The sequence below is a fragment of the Cucumis melo genome, chromosome 4 (genome assembly GCF_025177605.1).
Source record: "Cucumis melo cultivar AY chromosome 4, USDA_Cmelo_AY_1.0, whole genome shotgun sequence".
Classification (NCBI taxonomy): Eukaryota; Viridiplantae; Streptophyta; class Magnoliopsida; order Cucurbitales; family Cucurbitaceae; genus Cucumis; species Cucumis melo.
In genome coordinates this window covers 4855337-4870675 of record NC_066860.1, presented here as the reverse complement: position 1 = coordinate 4870675, position 15339 = coordinate 4855337, and the positions used below count along the sequence as shown (strand labels likewise).

Genomic DNA, 15339 nt, shown 5'->3' with positions numbered 1-15339 from the left:
AAAGTAAGCAAATAATTTCCATTTGGTGTATGTTATTTTACATACATACCTCAAATTTTGGTTTTATAAACTAGGTGAAGACTATTAAAAAAGAAAAAAAGGCAAGAGAAGATAGAAGGAGGAAGAGAAAAGCCCCAATGAAGTCGGAAAAATCTGAGGTATGTATTTCTGTTGTATGTGAGTCATTTAGATACTCTGTATTTGTAGTGTTGCAAATTTTTTGTATGGTACTTCTGTTGTATGTGTTTTGAATTTGTGGCTTCAATATTTTTTATGTTTAGGGTACTTGGTTGTAAGCGATGTAGTTAATTACACTGTATGTATAAATTGAGAATGAAAATTGTGAATATGTTGTATGTTATCTTATGTTGATAGTATATTCAATTATATATGTTGACTGTGTTTTATGTTGACAGTGTATTCATCGGTTTAGTGTTGAATTTCATTATGAGATATGTGTATATGGTGCATCCAATTAAACAATATTTTTTTTATTACGAATGTAAACCATGTTCTGTTACATTGAATGTATTCACGGTCTAAGATTAATTTGTGCTAGTTACAATATATCTTTAGTGTTAATCAATTAAATGTGATAGATATATGTGTGGTTATTGATAATTTTTTCAAATCAATGTTAGGACTCGGTCTACTTAATGTGTTCTAAAAGGAGAAACGAGCCTTTAAAAATCAATCTGCACGTTAAGAGCACAGTAATAGACAAAATTAAGGAAAATCTTGGAGTTAGGCTGATTAATAGGTTTAGGGAGGGCATATTTGGGCACTTTCTAAACTTCTCCATAATAAACCAATCCTCCCAATTGTTGTTGCACCTTATTCAGCGAATGTGCAAACCCAAATCGACTAATCAGCTTCAATTTCTAATTGGAGGAAGAGTTCTGAGGTTTGGTTTGAGAGAATTTGCGCTTATAACCGACCTAAAATGCCATGAGATTCATGATATTAAGCATGAGGATATAAAGGGTGGTGGGCGGCTAAAAGGGGTATATTTTGAAAATCTTAAAACTGTGACAAGGCAGTACTTGAACGTTATGTTCAATATAAGTACATCTGGAACTGATGATGATAGGATAAAAATGGTCAAATTGTACTTTCTTGAGTGTTTTTTGATCCCTAAGCAAGAATGTCTAGGTGTAGAGTGGGATCATATCATTATGGTAGATGATGATGAAGTATTTGATGGGTACCTATGGGGTAGAGTTACTTTTAAACTCTTAGTGGACTTCATGAATAGGATCATTTGTAGCAAGGGGCAAACAAGGATTTCGATAGGGGGGTTTATTTTTTCCATTCTTGCTTGGGCTTACGAGGTAATCCCAACATTAAGTACTCTACCCAACTTCTTTGCAACAAGGATTTCCAATGAAGTCCCTAAGATTATAAATTGGGCAGCTGACACACAACCCAAATGGAAAGACTTAAAACAAAAAGTCTTTGATTCGCCAACGGTATGTAAATCTCGTAATTTGTAGTAGTTTATATATTAATAATAGTTTTGTTTATAGAGTATTTTGTTCTTTTTTGAAATAGCTTGAAGTGTCCCCCATGCTCGCAACCCCAACTGAAGTGGGAATGCCATACTTTGCACCATTCATCGAGACAGAAAAAGACATACTCAAAGAAACAGAAGATGAGCTTCGAAAGACCAAAAATTCTGACCACATAGCCCATGTTTCGCTAAATAGAGGCATGCCCTCTACAAGTGGGATTAATGTTCTAACGAAAATGGTAGAGAAGTTTGAGAATAGCCAACAGAGGATGGAGACAAGTGTGGAAGGTATTCTTGAGTTTCTTGAATGTGTAGAGTTGAAAATGAATAATCGGTTTGAAGAACTAGGGCAGAAGATGAATGGAATAATAGAAGCAATAAGAAGCCAACAATGTAGTTCTTTGGGTGGCCAATACACCCATGAATTTATGGTAAGCATGTTGTGTAGACTTTAATAATTTGTGTGCATCTAACAAAATCTTAACAAATACAGTGTATTTGGTTTGTATTTGTTGCGCAGGGAGCTAGGGCGTTACCTTGGCAAGGTGAAGGAGGACCAAGAAGAAGATGATGTAGAAGATTTGAACTTGGATTCAAGCAATCCAACGGTGCTTGAAAAAAGGGATGACGATGAAGACAAAGATGGAAAACGGCTTATGGGTGAAAGTCGAGCAGAAAGTTCGAGAGGACAAGATGGTGGTCAATCTAAAGTGGCAAAATCAGAGACACCACCAACAGCAGGAGATAAAGATTCTTCGACGTATAAGGTAAAGAAAAAAATCAAACTGTTGAAGATGTGTATAATATATATTATAGACTAATATATGTACATACTTGTAATAGGCCACGGAGGAAACAGATGAGGAGATAAATAGGTTGATACGGTCAATCGATGAAAGTGTTATATATGACGAGATCAAGAAAAAAGAACACAGGAGAAGAACGGTATAGTTTTGGATGTGTGTATGTTTATTATACTAAATGACTATTAGTTTAATGACTATAATATAAACTACATTGAATTTGTACCTTTAACTGTGGTAGTAGGCTGACCATATTAGGAAGTGTATGTCAATCGATGATATGAAAAAAAAAATTTGGGTTATCTACAAGTTGCCACTGTTTTTTGTAATGAATTATGGTAATTATATAGTATATGTTGATTATAGTGTTATTCTGGGTAATTTTCATTATGGATATCATTGAATATCATTTATCATTATGAATATCATTGAATGGGTTGTTGTGAAACATTTATCATTATGAATATCAGTTAATGAATGGACAGGTATAATATTGAATAAATGTATGGCTATTGTATTTAAACAATTCAGATAACAATTAGAGTGTATCTGAAATGTGGCCTATAAGGACGTGAATGGATGTAAGTGCGGTTGACTAACAATTCGAGTGTATCTGAAAGATGTGAATTGTTGTATATGAATGGTATCTTTATCTAATACCTGAGAAATATTAAAGAATGCACAAGGTCAATGTTCATTGAATTCAACCCCAAGAATGTTGAAGAATGTGCAACCAACATTTAGCAAAATTAAAGATAGACCACAGATGGCCAAGGTGATAACATATCTAATATGAATATGGGTTCAACATTTCAAAATGGTAATAACATACTTAATATAGAGTCTTGTTTGCCAATAACTTGTAGATTATAAGAAAAATGTTGAATAATAATAGACTTTCAAATATGAAGGAAAATAGACCAGTAGCGAGGGTTATTTTAAAACATGTAAGCATATGATCTAATTTATACCTAATTTATAACTTGTTATCCTATTAATGGACTTTCTTTTTTTTTAGCTGAACACCACAAAGGAAAGATTGGGAATGAAAAAATCAAATGCTAAAGAGTATAGAGAGGTTACACCAGTTTCAACGGGAATATGGATAGATGCTTTAAGAGAAAAAGTAGTTCCACTAAGGAAGGATAAAGAGAATTCATCCTCAGAATGGTCATCGTTTGATCTGCATCTAAGTCAAGCTTGATATATTCATTTTAAGCTTTTTTGTTAGGGGTCTAGAATATATTGGAATATTCGTTGTTTTATTGGATTACTTATATTAAATTTATAAATTTTTTGTTGAACTAAAATATTTGTTTTTAGATATACAAAACTTATCAATTCATGCTTATTTGACCATTATTAAGTAAGTTGAAATACATTGGATTTTGAACATATCTATAGTTGAATTTAAAATAGGTAAATACAATGTAATGTATTTAGTCAACATACCTAAGTCATCAACATTCTAAGAAATACTTTATATTTAAATGAACAAAAGATCAATCTTATTTGAACGAATCATTCAACCCACTTGATAACAAAATACAGCTATGAATATAGACAATTAGAAAGGAAATATAAACTAATTAGAACTTCGTTCCCTTCTTGTACAGGTTTATCAAATTTAAGACATAGTAGAACTTATCAGTGTACAAATGGAGATTAAGATTCCTTGTGGACAATGCTATACATGCATGTGAACAAGGGATCAAATCAAGGTCCCATTGACGACATGAACATGTCCAATTTAAAATGTTGATGACAAATTGTTCCTTACGATGGTGGACTTCAAATTCATGTTGGTCTACGGGATATATCTATCAAAACAGTACAACAAATATCATTTACAAACAAGTGAATAGACATTTATTGCATTTATTGAATATTAAATAACTTACATTCATTGAGCGACTTTCCCTTAAAGATTCTCGAATCATATCTTCTGCATTTATTGAATGTTCTGTGCGTTGGAAACTCCATTTGGTACGACGTTCGTAGAACCATTTTTGAACCAAACTACGAATTGATTCTAGAAGTCCAACTACAGACAATTCTCATTATTCTTTCAATGTAGAATTCATACTTTCAGAGATGTTGGTTGTAATAACCTGATATCTTTTTCTCCTAAAAAATGCCCTAGCCCACCTGTGTCTTCCCACTGCTTCCAACTCATGCCTCATTGATGGAGATAGTTGTTCGAGTTACCTCATGTAGTACTCAAATTCCAGTGGTGTATAAGCTCTGGCACATTTATTGAATGAGTCCTCCATGCGAAGTGATTTATGGTTCTTTTTCAAGTTCTTCAACAAATGGAATGCACGTAATCCATGTTCAGCTATTTCATAAACGATATTAAACCCACTTTCTATACTTTTGTGAGCATCAGACACAATTACCATTTCATTATGTTCTCCAAAAACGGCCTTAAGGTTTCAAAAAAACCATGCCCATGACAAATCATTCTCTGAATCAACGACAGCAAAAGCTAGTGGCACAATTTGAGAATTCCCGTCAATAGTACAAGCAAAGATGAGGGTACCAAGATATTTGTTCTTCATGGCTGCACCATCAACGGAAATAACTGATACGCAATAGTTTCATGCATCAATTAAGCAGCTAGTGCAATGAAATAGAATTTAAACCGACCTTCATCATCTGCTTCTTCAGCCGTATATGTACCTAAAAACAGTCAAGTAAAGTAGTTTAGAATTACATTGTATTTCTAGATTGATCCTGTGGTACTTGTTAAAATACAGAGTATTTGTGATTTTTATTCCTGGGTTGTTTCAAGATCAATGCATCCAAAAAAGCAGACAACATGGCATACGAGTCCTTCGGAGTACCCCTAATGGAATTCAAAGCAATTTCACGTCCTCTCCGAGCTTTATCATAGCTTAAATTCACTCTGTGGTGAATCTTCATAAAATTTATAACATCCGAAGGACGACATGGAGTCTTGTCATTCATTTTAAATATTAATTTCGTACACTCAGATACAATCCAGGATGTTGCTTGTTTGTGATCATTCTTCACGACGTCAACAGGATACTGATGTGTATCCGTGAATTTACAAACTATCCAAATATCATTTTTTTTAATACCGAAGCACGTAGATACCAAGGGAAAGATGGATCTTTACATCTAATATCGAATGATGTACGATTGGACCTAACAGTAACTAATTCAAAGCTATTATTCAAAACGAGCATATAAATAGCTTTCTTCAAAACTGATTTTTGCCTAAACATTGATCCAACTCTAATGAATATACCAGTATAAGATGATTCAAATGCATTAAGGTCAATAATTACATTTTCACTACGCGATTCTTCGGTTCTAGGTAATTCACTACTCAAATACGGGGTATTTCCAATATCAGTAGCAGATACATTGTCAACGACAATAGGTAGATCATTGTCGGGAAATTACGATATGAGTAACATAATCCAGGACACATCCCATCAAAAATCCGAATGAGGTTCAAATTGTTGCAATCTTTCCAGTAAATGATCAAGCTAGAGATAGAAACTTCTGAATTTGGAAAAAGTCTACGTTGGATGCAATTTACAAATTCTTGAAACGAGGATGAAACTGGAACATATACATCAAGGAGGAGATAGTCAATATATCGGGAGGACTCAATCCATCTACCATCGAATACGGTCTTCATTCCTTGTAAAGCCATAGAAAAAATTCAAAGGGAACACGTTTATCGAATACAGTCTTCACTGGTAGATTGTATATAGGGGGAATGAATATTAAATTAAATTATTGTTTCATATATTATACGAGTATCTGTTTCATGTGTAGCGATCACGTTTTAATTTGATGTATTGGTCGGGTATTACGAAAATATGGTAGACTAGGGCGAAGAAATAAAATGTATATGGCATAATCTTATGAATCTAATGTTAGGAAGGCAAGATTAGTTCTTTTTCTAAATTAATTTAGACAATAAAGATGTTCAAATTTCGTTGAAGTTTATATTTTTACGGCCATGAACGTTCCGGTTGATTGTCTTCCAGTGAATCTTCTATTTTTGTTTCCCTTAATTCCTGTTGATTGGCAAAATTAAAGATAGACCATATTGTATTTGGCATGATTTTAGGAAGATTTGCTATTTTGATTCTAAACTTAACTCATTGCATTATATTTGCCATAATTTTAGGGAATGGTTGGTGAGCTTTGAAATTTGAATCTTTTAAATAATTTTCCGTTACTTTTTTAATGTTTTTGTTAATAATTAATTATTGCATTATCTTTGCCATTATTTTAGGACGTATTCACTTTCGAATGTATAATTCCAAAATTTCAACAATTCATTTTAATATTTAAGACCATTCTTATTGTTTGTTTTAGCTTTAAAAATTCCTTCTTCAACTTCTTCTTCGCTAGCTTCTTGTTCAACTTTATCTCCTAATTTACAAGGTAAGCTTTGTATTTGTTTTCTTCTCTTTTTAAGTTTGTTATTTTATTTTTATGCATTTTGTTTTAATATTTCAAGTCATTCTTATTTTTTATATTAGTCCATTTGTTTTATACCTATTTTATTAACTCTTGAAATAATTTATGAAACTTAAATAAACTTGTTGGGTTGTTTAAGTTATAATATTGTTGTTATATGTCAATATCTTCTTGATTTATTCTCGTAACCATGTTATGTTATTGTAGATTCAATTGAAAATCTAAATGAAGAAATATTTTAAAAGAAAATTGATGAGACCATCATCTCTTTTGAAGAAAAGTAATAATAGTAATGAAAGGTCCATCACTGAAGTAAAATTAGAAGATTTACCAGCAAATCCTAGTCTAAGGATTAGAATTCTTGATTACAATTGTAATATTCGTGATGAAGTTCGTAGAGCATATCTACAAAAAAGACCTTGCCAACCTCGAAATCATACTTTTCCGTTGAAGAAATTCGGATCACAGTCAAGAAGATTTAATCCAATTTGGTTTACTGAATATCCTAATTGGTTGGAATATAGTATTTCAAAAGATGCTGTCTATTGTTTATGTTGTTAGTTATTCAAACAAGAAGTTGGAGAACAATCAGGACGTGACCATTTTTTTAGTGAAGGATTTTCAAATTGGAAGAAAAAGGAGAAATTGCAAACTTATGTTGGAGGACCAAAAAGTGCACATAACCAAGCTTGAGGCAAATGTGAAGCACTTTTAAATAAAAAACAACAAATTGCAACATTTTTTAATAAGATGTCTAATCAAACAAGAATTGACTATCGGATTCGATTAGGTGCAACAATTGATTGTGCTCGATTTTTGTTACAACAAGGTCTTCCATTTCGTGGACATGATGAAACTGAAGATTCAAAAAATCAAGGTAACTTTCTTGAACTCCTACAATGGTTATGCAACCATAATAAAGATATTGAAGCCGTTTCTTTGAAAAATGCTCCAGAAAACTTGAAATTGACTGCACCAGACATCCAAAAAAATATTGTGAATTGTATTGCAGTAGAAATTATCAATTCAATCATACAAGATATTGGTGATAAGTTGTTTTCAATTTTGATTGATGAGTTGAAGGATATATCTTCAAAGGAGCAAATGTCAATTGTGTTAAGATATGTAGACAAAGGGTGTGTGATTGAGCGATTTGTCGGTATTGTACATGTTACCGATACAAGTTCTTTATCACTTAAAGAAGCTATTGATGGATTCTTTTCTATACATGGATTAAGTATGACAAGTTTGCATGGACAAGGTTATGATGGAGCAAGCAATATGCAAGGAGAATTTAATGGATTGAAAACATTAATTTTGAGAGAAAATGAATGTGCATTTTAAATTCATTGTTTCTCTCATCAACTTCAATTAGCTTTCGTAGCTATTGCAAAAAATCATGTAGAGATCGCTGGTCTTTTTCTTTTAGTTGAAATATGGTGAATGTTACTATTGGTGCATCAGTAAAACGTCGAGACATGTTAAGAGAGAAACATAGTGCCAACACTTTTGAAGCTCTGAATAATGGTGAGTTGTCAAGTGGAAGAGGATTAAATCAGGAAACAATGATTAAACGACCAGGAGATACACGGTGGGGATCACACTACATCACTTTGGTGAGATGTATTTCAATGTTCTCATCAATTTGTGAGGTACTTGAGATAATCATAGACGATGGATCAAATTCTGAACAAAAATATGAAGCAAAGGTTCTAATGAATTTAATCCAATCATTTGACTTCGTTTTTCATGTGCATCTTATGAAAACTATCTTGGGAATCACAAATGATTTAAGTACTACAGAGAAAAGATCAGGATTTTGTAAATGCAATGAATTTGGTCAAGATTTGTAAAGTAAAATTACAGTCAATGAGAGAGTCAGGATGGCAATCATTGTTGGATGAAGTTTCAAATTTTTGTAATAAGCATGGTATTCTAATGCTTAAAATAGATGATGCATTTTTAGTTTGAGGGAGGCAAAGACGAAATTCTCAAGAAATCACAAATATATATCATTATCGTGTTGAGATTTTTTATGCAGTTATTGACATGCAACTTCAAGAGTTAAATAATCGTTTTACTGAGAAAAGCACTGAGTTGCTTCTTTGTGTGGCATGTCTCAATCCAAGCAACTCATTTACTGCTTTTGACAGACAAAAGCTTATTTGCCTTGCACAATTTTATCCTAGAGATCTTTCAACTACGGAGCTTCTTATTCTTGAAGATCAACTTCAAAATTACATCATTGATGTGTGTTCAGATAATATGTTTGTTGGGTTAACAAGTATTGGTGATCTTTCTCAAAAAAATGGTGATAACTTTCTCAAAAAATGGTGATAACAGCTAAAGATAAAATTTACCCATTAGTCTATCGGTTGCTTACCTTAGCATTGATCTTACCAGTTACAACGGCTACCGTGGAGAGGACATTTTCTGCCATGAGCATTATAAAGACTCAGTTGCGTAATCGAATGGAAGATCAATGGATGAATGATTGTCTTGTAGCATATATTGAGAGAGATTTATTTGATAAGATAGATAATGAAGCTAGTATGTATCGACTTCAAAATATGAAATCTCGTAGGGGACAATTGTGATGTACGAAAGTCAATAAATTTATTAATTTTTAGAACCACTCACTTATAAATTATTTTGACTAAACTATAAAGCCCCCCGTCAATAAATTTTTTGGATCCGCCACTGACTATATTACTAGCCACCTAGCTACATTAAGCAATGTATTTCATCTGTTGGTTTGTTTGCCCTTAATCTCAAATTAATTAATAGTTTGATGATAACAAATCTGAATTTTTTATTGACAATTTTATTGTTTGGAATATTCTATAACGTAGAGCTCGGAACAATGATTCTGACACCTCTTGAATCACCCAAATTGGAGTTCAAACAAAAAAAAATATTGTTGAAAGAAGCTTAATGGAAAATTACCCGAGATGGTGACATGGCAGCCTAGTAATCAATTTAAACCAATTAGATAAAGCCACTTGGAGCAATAGAGCATTAACATGCTTTTGTTTGTGCTCTTGTTTTTTTATTGGCTTTTAAAAAGAAAATGAATTTAATATTATTGGTTATCTTTGTGTTTAACGGCTAGTTTTTTAAAAGATGGTGAACTTGTTTTATTGGGCCTTAAACAAATTACTTTAAAAAGTACATATTATTATATTATTATTTTTCTTTGTCTAACGGCTAATTTAGTTTGAATTTCAACCATTCAATTTTCTTTTTACTTACATCCAATGACCCAAAATGATTCTGGATTTCAATATCTTTTCTCTCTTTTTAAATACTTTATTTTCCCCCAAATTTTTTAAGAACTTGATTTTAACTTTACAATCCTCAAAATTTGCAAAAGCCTAAAGCTTACAATTTTCATTCCTTCATTTTGTCCTTGAGAGAATTCTTGTTGTATATGAGGATCATTTATTGTGAGCTTAATAATTGTATACTCACTTTTTTTAGAGAGTTTTCTTTTGTGTGTTTTTAGAACTTCAATATATTGTAATGGTTAGATATCATAACTATAGAAAGGATTGAGTTTGCTCTTGAACCCGAAAAAGGAGCAAGAAGCGGTTTCACTCTAATCCGTGGAAAGAGTTAAAAGAAGGTTTTCAATCAAAATCCCAAGAGGTGCTTGGAAAAATGGATATAGGTCGACTTTGGCCGAACCACTATAAAATTATGGTGTCTTTTTCTTTAACTCTTTTCTAACTATTTTGCATTTAATTTGAGTTACATATTCTTGTTGGTTGTGTTTGATTGCATATTCTATTACATACTTTTCATCAATCTTGTTATTTAACATAATTTAGCTAAAAATTTTTTATTTAATTTAAAAATTATCTGTTTAGTTTAATTTAGGCTTATTTGTTAAAAAGTTTAATTAAACTCTATTATCCTTCTAGGGTTGCCATACCGGTCCAACAAAATTAACTATTAAATTAACAGTATCTTCTTTCTTGCTCGCTTCAAGTGAGGTTTGGCATCAAATTGTCTTCTATTATGTGATAATATTGAGACAGTTGCAAATATAGTCATTAAATTTAAAATATTAGTATGTATAGCAAGATTTTTAAAAAATTGTAAATATAGTAAAATCTATCCTAGTCTATTACTGATAGAGTTTATCATTGATAGATCATATTGCAAATATTAATTAGTCCATCATTAATAGACAATAAGAGCCTATCAGTGATAAAAGTCTATCGTCATTAAACTTTGTTATATTTACAATTTTTCTAACCAATTGCTATGCACTTAATTATTATTCTTATAATTGCTATCCATTATAATTATCCAATAATATTTGAATCATCAAGTCGGATGTTTATAATTAAAATTATAACTTTTAAAAACTTGTACTCGAAATTTAATTGGGACTTTAAATTTAAAGAAAGAACCACAAATAGTACGTTTTTTTTATAAAAATAATTGTAGTATTACGTTGAATAACCAAAAGAAAACTTGGAAGTGCTTCAATAGAAATTAAAAAATGTCGAGGCTGTTGTAATTGAGTTATGATTATGCCACATTAATTTTAGTTTGTATTTTATTGAGGTGAGTAATTAGTAAAAAAAAACAACTTTATTAATCAACTTCAAAGTTAGAGATCTGTTTTTATAGGAAGAAAAATGATTTTTTTTCATTCGGGTATAATCCCACCAAATATCTAACAATAAATTCTTTTTAAATGATAGATAGGCATCTAATGAACGGTTTGTCTTTTCTTTCTTTCTCTATCTTTCTTTTTCTCTGCAAAAAAAAGGGAACTAGGTAGACTTTTAGTTTTAATACTTTATATTTTGATTCTATTTACATCTAAGAATGAGTTTGTTTGAAAATCAGGGATTCTACTTTTGAAAATCAAAATAGAATATAGAATACAATAGAAATGCTAAATTGATGGTTACAAGTTGTTATGCTAATGTAAGTAAAACAAAATAATAACCATCATTTTTGCCTTTTTAGCATTTCTATTTTATTCTATATTCTCTTTTTTTATTTTAAAAATAGAATCTCAAATTTTCAAACAAACTTACTAAGAGAACCAAATAATAATAAGAAAACTTACGTCATATACCACGAATTAGAAAATAAATATAATCTATAGTAAAAGGGAACAACTTTTTATCAATCATATGGTAAATTTTTAAGATGTCAATTTTGCTCTTCGGTTTCCTTCCTTTTAAGCTATTAGTGATCACTTCATCACTGGTATCATTCTATATGTGATAACTTTATCAATGACATCATGTCTAATATGTGTAATATATTTTTCATGAATTTATCACTGATAACTTGAATTCTGAATTTATAAATGATATAAACGTTGATAACATAACCTAAAATCAATAATTTATTTCAACAACATTTATACTATCAACAATAAAAGCTATCATATGGATAGTAGGTTATTAGTGATTAAAAGCTATTACCGATAGTATGCTAATTTAATCTCTTTTCTCTGACCATTTATGCTAAAAACAAACAACCCCAATATCACTTTAGAGTAGCATTATATTGATATCATTGATATATAGCAACCTATTAGAGATATTACCTATAGATCATATTATCACTAATAGATATTATAAGTGATAGCAATAGAAGAATATCATTAATAGTAGCTATAAAAAATATCAATTGATAGCCTATCCTAACTAAATCTTATCAATTCAAAACTAATATTTTTATAAATGAGATATCACGTATAAAAACTAACCTTCTAATGATATCGCTTATAGTTGCTATTAGTGATATCCTTATAATGCAATCATTGATAGATAATGTTAGTGATATCATTTTACGTCAATAGCAATATAGAAAAACAACATATAATAGTTATTAGGAATATCAATTGATAGTAACATTGGTGATAGAAAATACTAGTGATACTAGTGATAGCAATTGATATCACATTTCTTAAATTGAAAGCTATCACAGATAGCGGTTATTAGCGATAACAGCTAACTATAGTAACTGATACCATATTTCTCAAATTGAAAGTTACTCTACCTTTTAGTGACTATTATTGATAAAAGTTGTTGCTAATAGTCGTTATCAATTATATCACTTGATAACATATTTATCAAATTAAAAGCTATTAGTAATAACATCTATTAGCGATAGTAACCTATAACAACTATCAATTGCTACCAATGATAGCTTTCAATTTAAGAAAAATGGGAAAAAATATTCGTAATGATGACAAATTATCACTTATAGTAGGTATTAGTAATAACAACTGATAATAACTATTAGTGATATTCACTAATTGTAGCTATTAGTAATAGCTTTCAATGTGAACAAATTGAGAAGTATGTAAAATAATCATTTCTCAAATTAAAAGCTATCAGTGATAGCATATATCACTAATAGCAATTATTAGTGATAGATGCTATCATAGATAGTTTTTAATTGAGAAATTTGGTAAAATAAAACATCCAAAATGATGATTGGACGTGGATATTTTAGTCTTTTACTATTTTTGTATGTATGTAATTATTTTATCCTTATGCTACATATATTATTATTTAATTTTTTGTATTATGCAAGTAACCTAACAACAAAGTTTTTTTTTTTTTTTTTGGCTTCCATTTTTTAAAGAAGAAAAGTTGGAAATAGAATTTGGTGTATTTGATTATTTTCTTTTCTCTTTTTGAGGAAAAAAAGTTGACATATCGATTCTAATAAAACTTTTGGAAAAAGAAATTATTGTAAGAATAAATTATTCTCGTTTTTGTCACATCATGGGATATACTGTTATTGTTATATTCCCAAATTGTAATAAATAAAGAGAAAGAAAGGAGAGAAATAAATTAGTCAAAAGTCAACTGAACCAATTTTGATAGCTTAGAATATACGAAAATGAAAAGCAATTCATTTTGAACTTCTCTTGAGGTCCCTCCATAACTACCTTTCTCATGGTTTGTTTTGAGGTTGGATGTCTCATCATTCATTTGTTTTCTAAAATTATTTTTCTTTAAAACATGTGTGTTTAGTAATTAATTTATTTTTGGCACCTTTTAAAATTAGGAAGGAAATTGAAAATGAAAAAAAAAAAACTTATAAAAAGATATATTTTATTTTTCTAGAAACGGATAACAAAATTAGCTACTAAACATATATGTTTTTTATTTTTAATAAATAAAAATTTTAAAACTGAACTTAATAAACAAAAACAAAAAATTGAAATAGTTATAAAAGAGGCTTTAAATTTTTCGCTTTTTACTTTTTAAAAATTACGCTTACAAACATCAATTCTACATTCTAAACTTTTTATTTTACTTTACTTTCTACCTATGTTTTCAAAACCAATTCAAGCTTTTGACAATAATGGAAACTTGTTTTTATTTTTGGGATTTAATGTAGAATTCAACTATTTTATAGATGGAAACATTGTAAGAAATGGATAGAAAATAGACTTAGAAAAAAAACGAAAAAAAAAATCTTATTGTTACTAAATTAGACTTCTTTATTTGTTTTTGACTTTTTAAAAATAAGTCACGTTTTTTCATTTTCTTACAATGATATGAATCTTTTTAAAAATTAAAGTTGAATTCTTAGTTAAATTTTAAAAATAAAAAACTTTTTTATTTTTAAATTAATTTTCAAATTCATACTCAACTTTAAAAAGTGTTGATTAAAAAAAAAAGTAGATAACAACAGAACTTGGAAAAAAAAATTGTTTATTGATTAAATTTTCAATAACCAAATGCTCATAATCATGAAAATTAATAGAGTAAAAAGAACCAAATTAGGGCACAAAAGACATAACTAAAGTAAGCTTGGTTTTTAAATTAATAGATAAAATGATTCCTTCAAAATTATTATAAAAAAAGATCCATTATACATCAAAAGTTATACATTTTACCAACACAATTGCCAGAAAAAAATCCATACATTAAAAATCAACCATTCAAATACGAGATTTAGAAACGTATGATACACTATACTTTAAATATAAGTATTCGTTATTTTTGGACGTGAAACCTCCTCAACTAATTCTAAAGAAATAAAGAACTTCAAAGCCAACATTTCATGTGCCTATTCCAAATCCGAAATTAGAAATTTTTTATTTAGATTGTACACATTTAAAAAAATCAAAACATGATTTAAAAATTGACAATAATAATAATAGATAGTCTTTTAAAGCTTTTTTCCATTAATTAAATTTAACTTAGAATAGAATTGGAAGAATGAAAATAACTTAAAAGGTAACTTTCTGAATATGATAAAATGAAACAAAATATTATAAAATTTTAGATTATATTAATGATAGATATTTATAGCTATTGATAGACAGCGATAAAAGTCTATCGATAGCTATTAGTGTTTATATTGATAAAATCTAAATTTTGCTATATTTTTACCAATTTTATCATTTATAATAATTTTTTATTTAAAAATTTATAAGCTAAAATACCAAATGATTGTGAAATAAATTTTCAATATATTAAACATAAATGAAGAATTTTAATCAAAGTTGAAAATTTTGCAAAAGGTTATAACTTTTGAACAAAAAGGTAAATAGGTAGGACT

The 15339-nt window shown here is 29.5% G+C and overlaps 2 protein-coding genes across 2 annotated transcripts; both read left to right on the top strand.

The window, feature by feature from the left end:
• The first annotated feature begins 7530 nt into the window (after positions 1-7530).
• Positions 7531-8124, top strand: LOC127148824 (uncharacterized). Its single transcript, XM_051083189.1, has one exon. It carries the CDS (start codon positions 7531-7533, stop codon positions 8122-8124), a length of 594 nt encoding a protein of 197 aa, XP_050939146.1.
• A 92-nt stretch (positions 8125-8216) lies between these two features.
• Positions 8217-9117, top strand: LOC127148823 (uncharacterized). The gene is made up of 3 exons (XM_051083188.1): positions 8217-8489; positions 8584-8710; positions 8822-9117. The coding sequence occupies exons 1-3, from the start codon at positions 8217-8219 to the stop codon at positions 9115-9117; spliced, it is 696 nt and encodes a 231-aa protein (XP_050939145.1).
• Positions 9118-15339: the final 6222 nt, after the last annotated feature.

What these genes read in the sequence shown, in the direction of transcription:
- LOC127148824 (XM_051083189.1), top strand. Translation starts at nt 7,531, where the DNA reads ATGTCTAATCAAACAAGAATTGACTATCGGATTCGATTAGGTGCAACA.
- LOC127148823 (XM_051083188.1), top strand. Translation starts at nt 8,217, where the DNA reads ATGGTGAATGTTACTATTGGTGCATCAGTAAAACGTCGAGACATGTTA. An exon ending in AACAAAAATATGAAGCAAAG is followed by an intron (nt 8,490 to 8,583) that starts GTTCTAATGAAT and finishes TAAGTACTACAG; the next exon opens with AGAAAAGATCAGGATTTTGT. An exon ending in AAATTTTTGTAATAAGCATG is followed by an intron (nt 8,711 to 8,821) that starts GTATTCTAATGC and finishes TTTTTTATGCAG; the next exon opens with TTATTGACATGCAACTTCAA.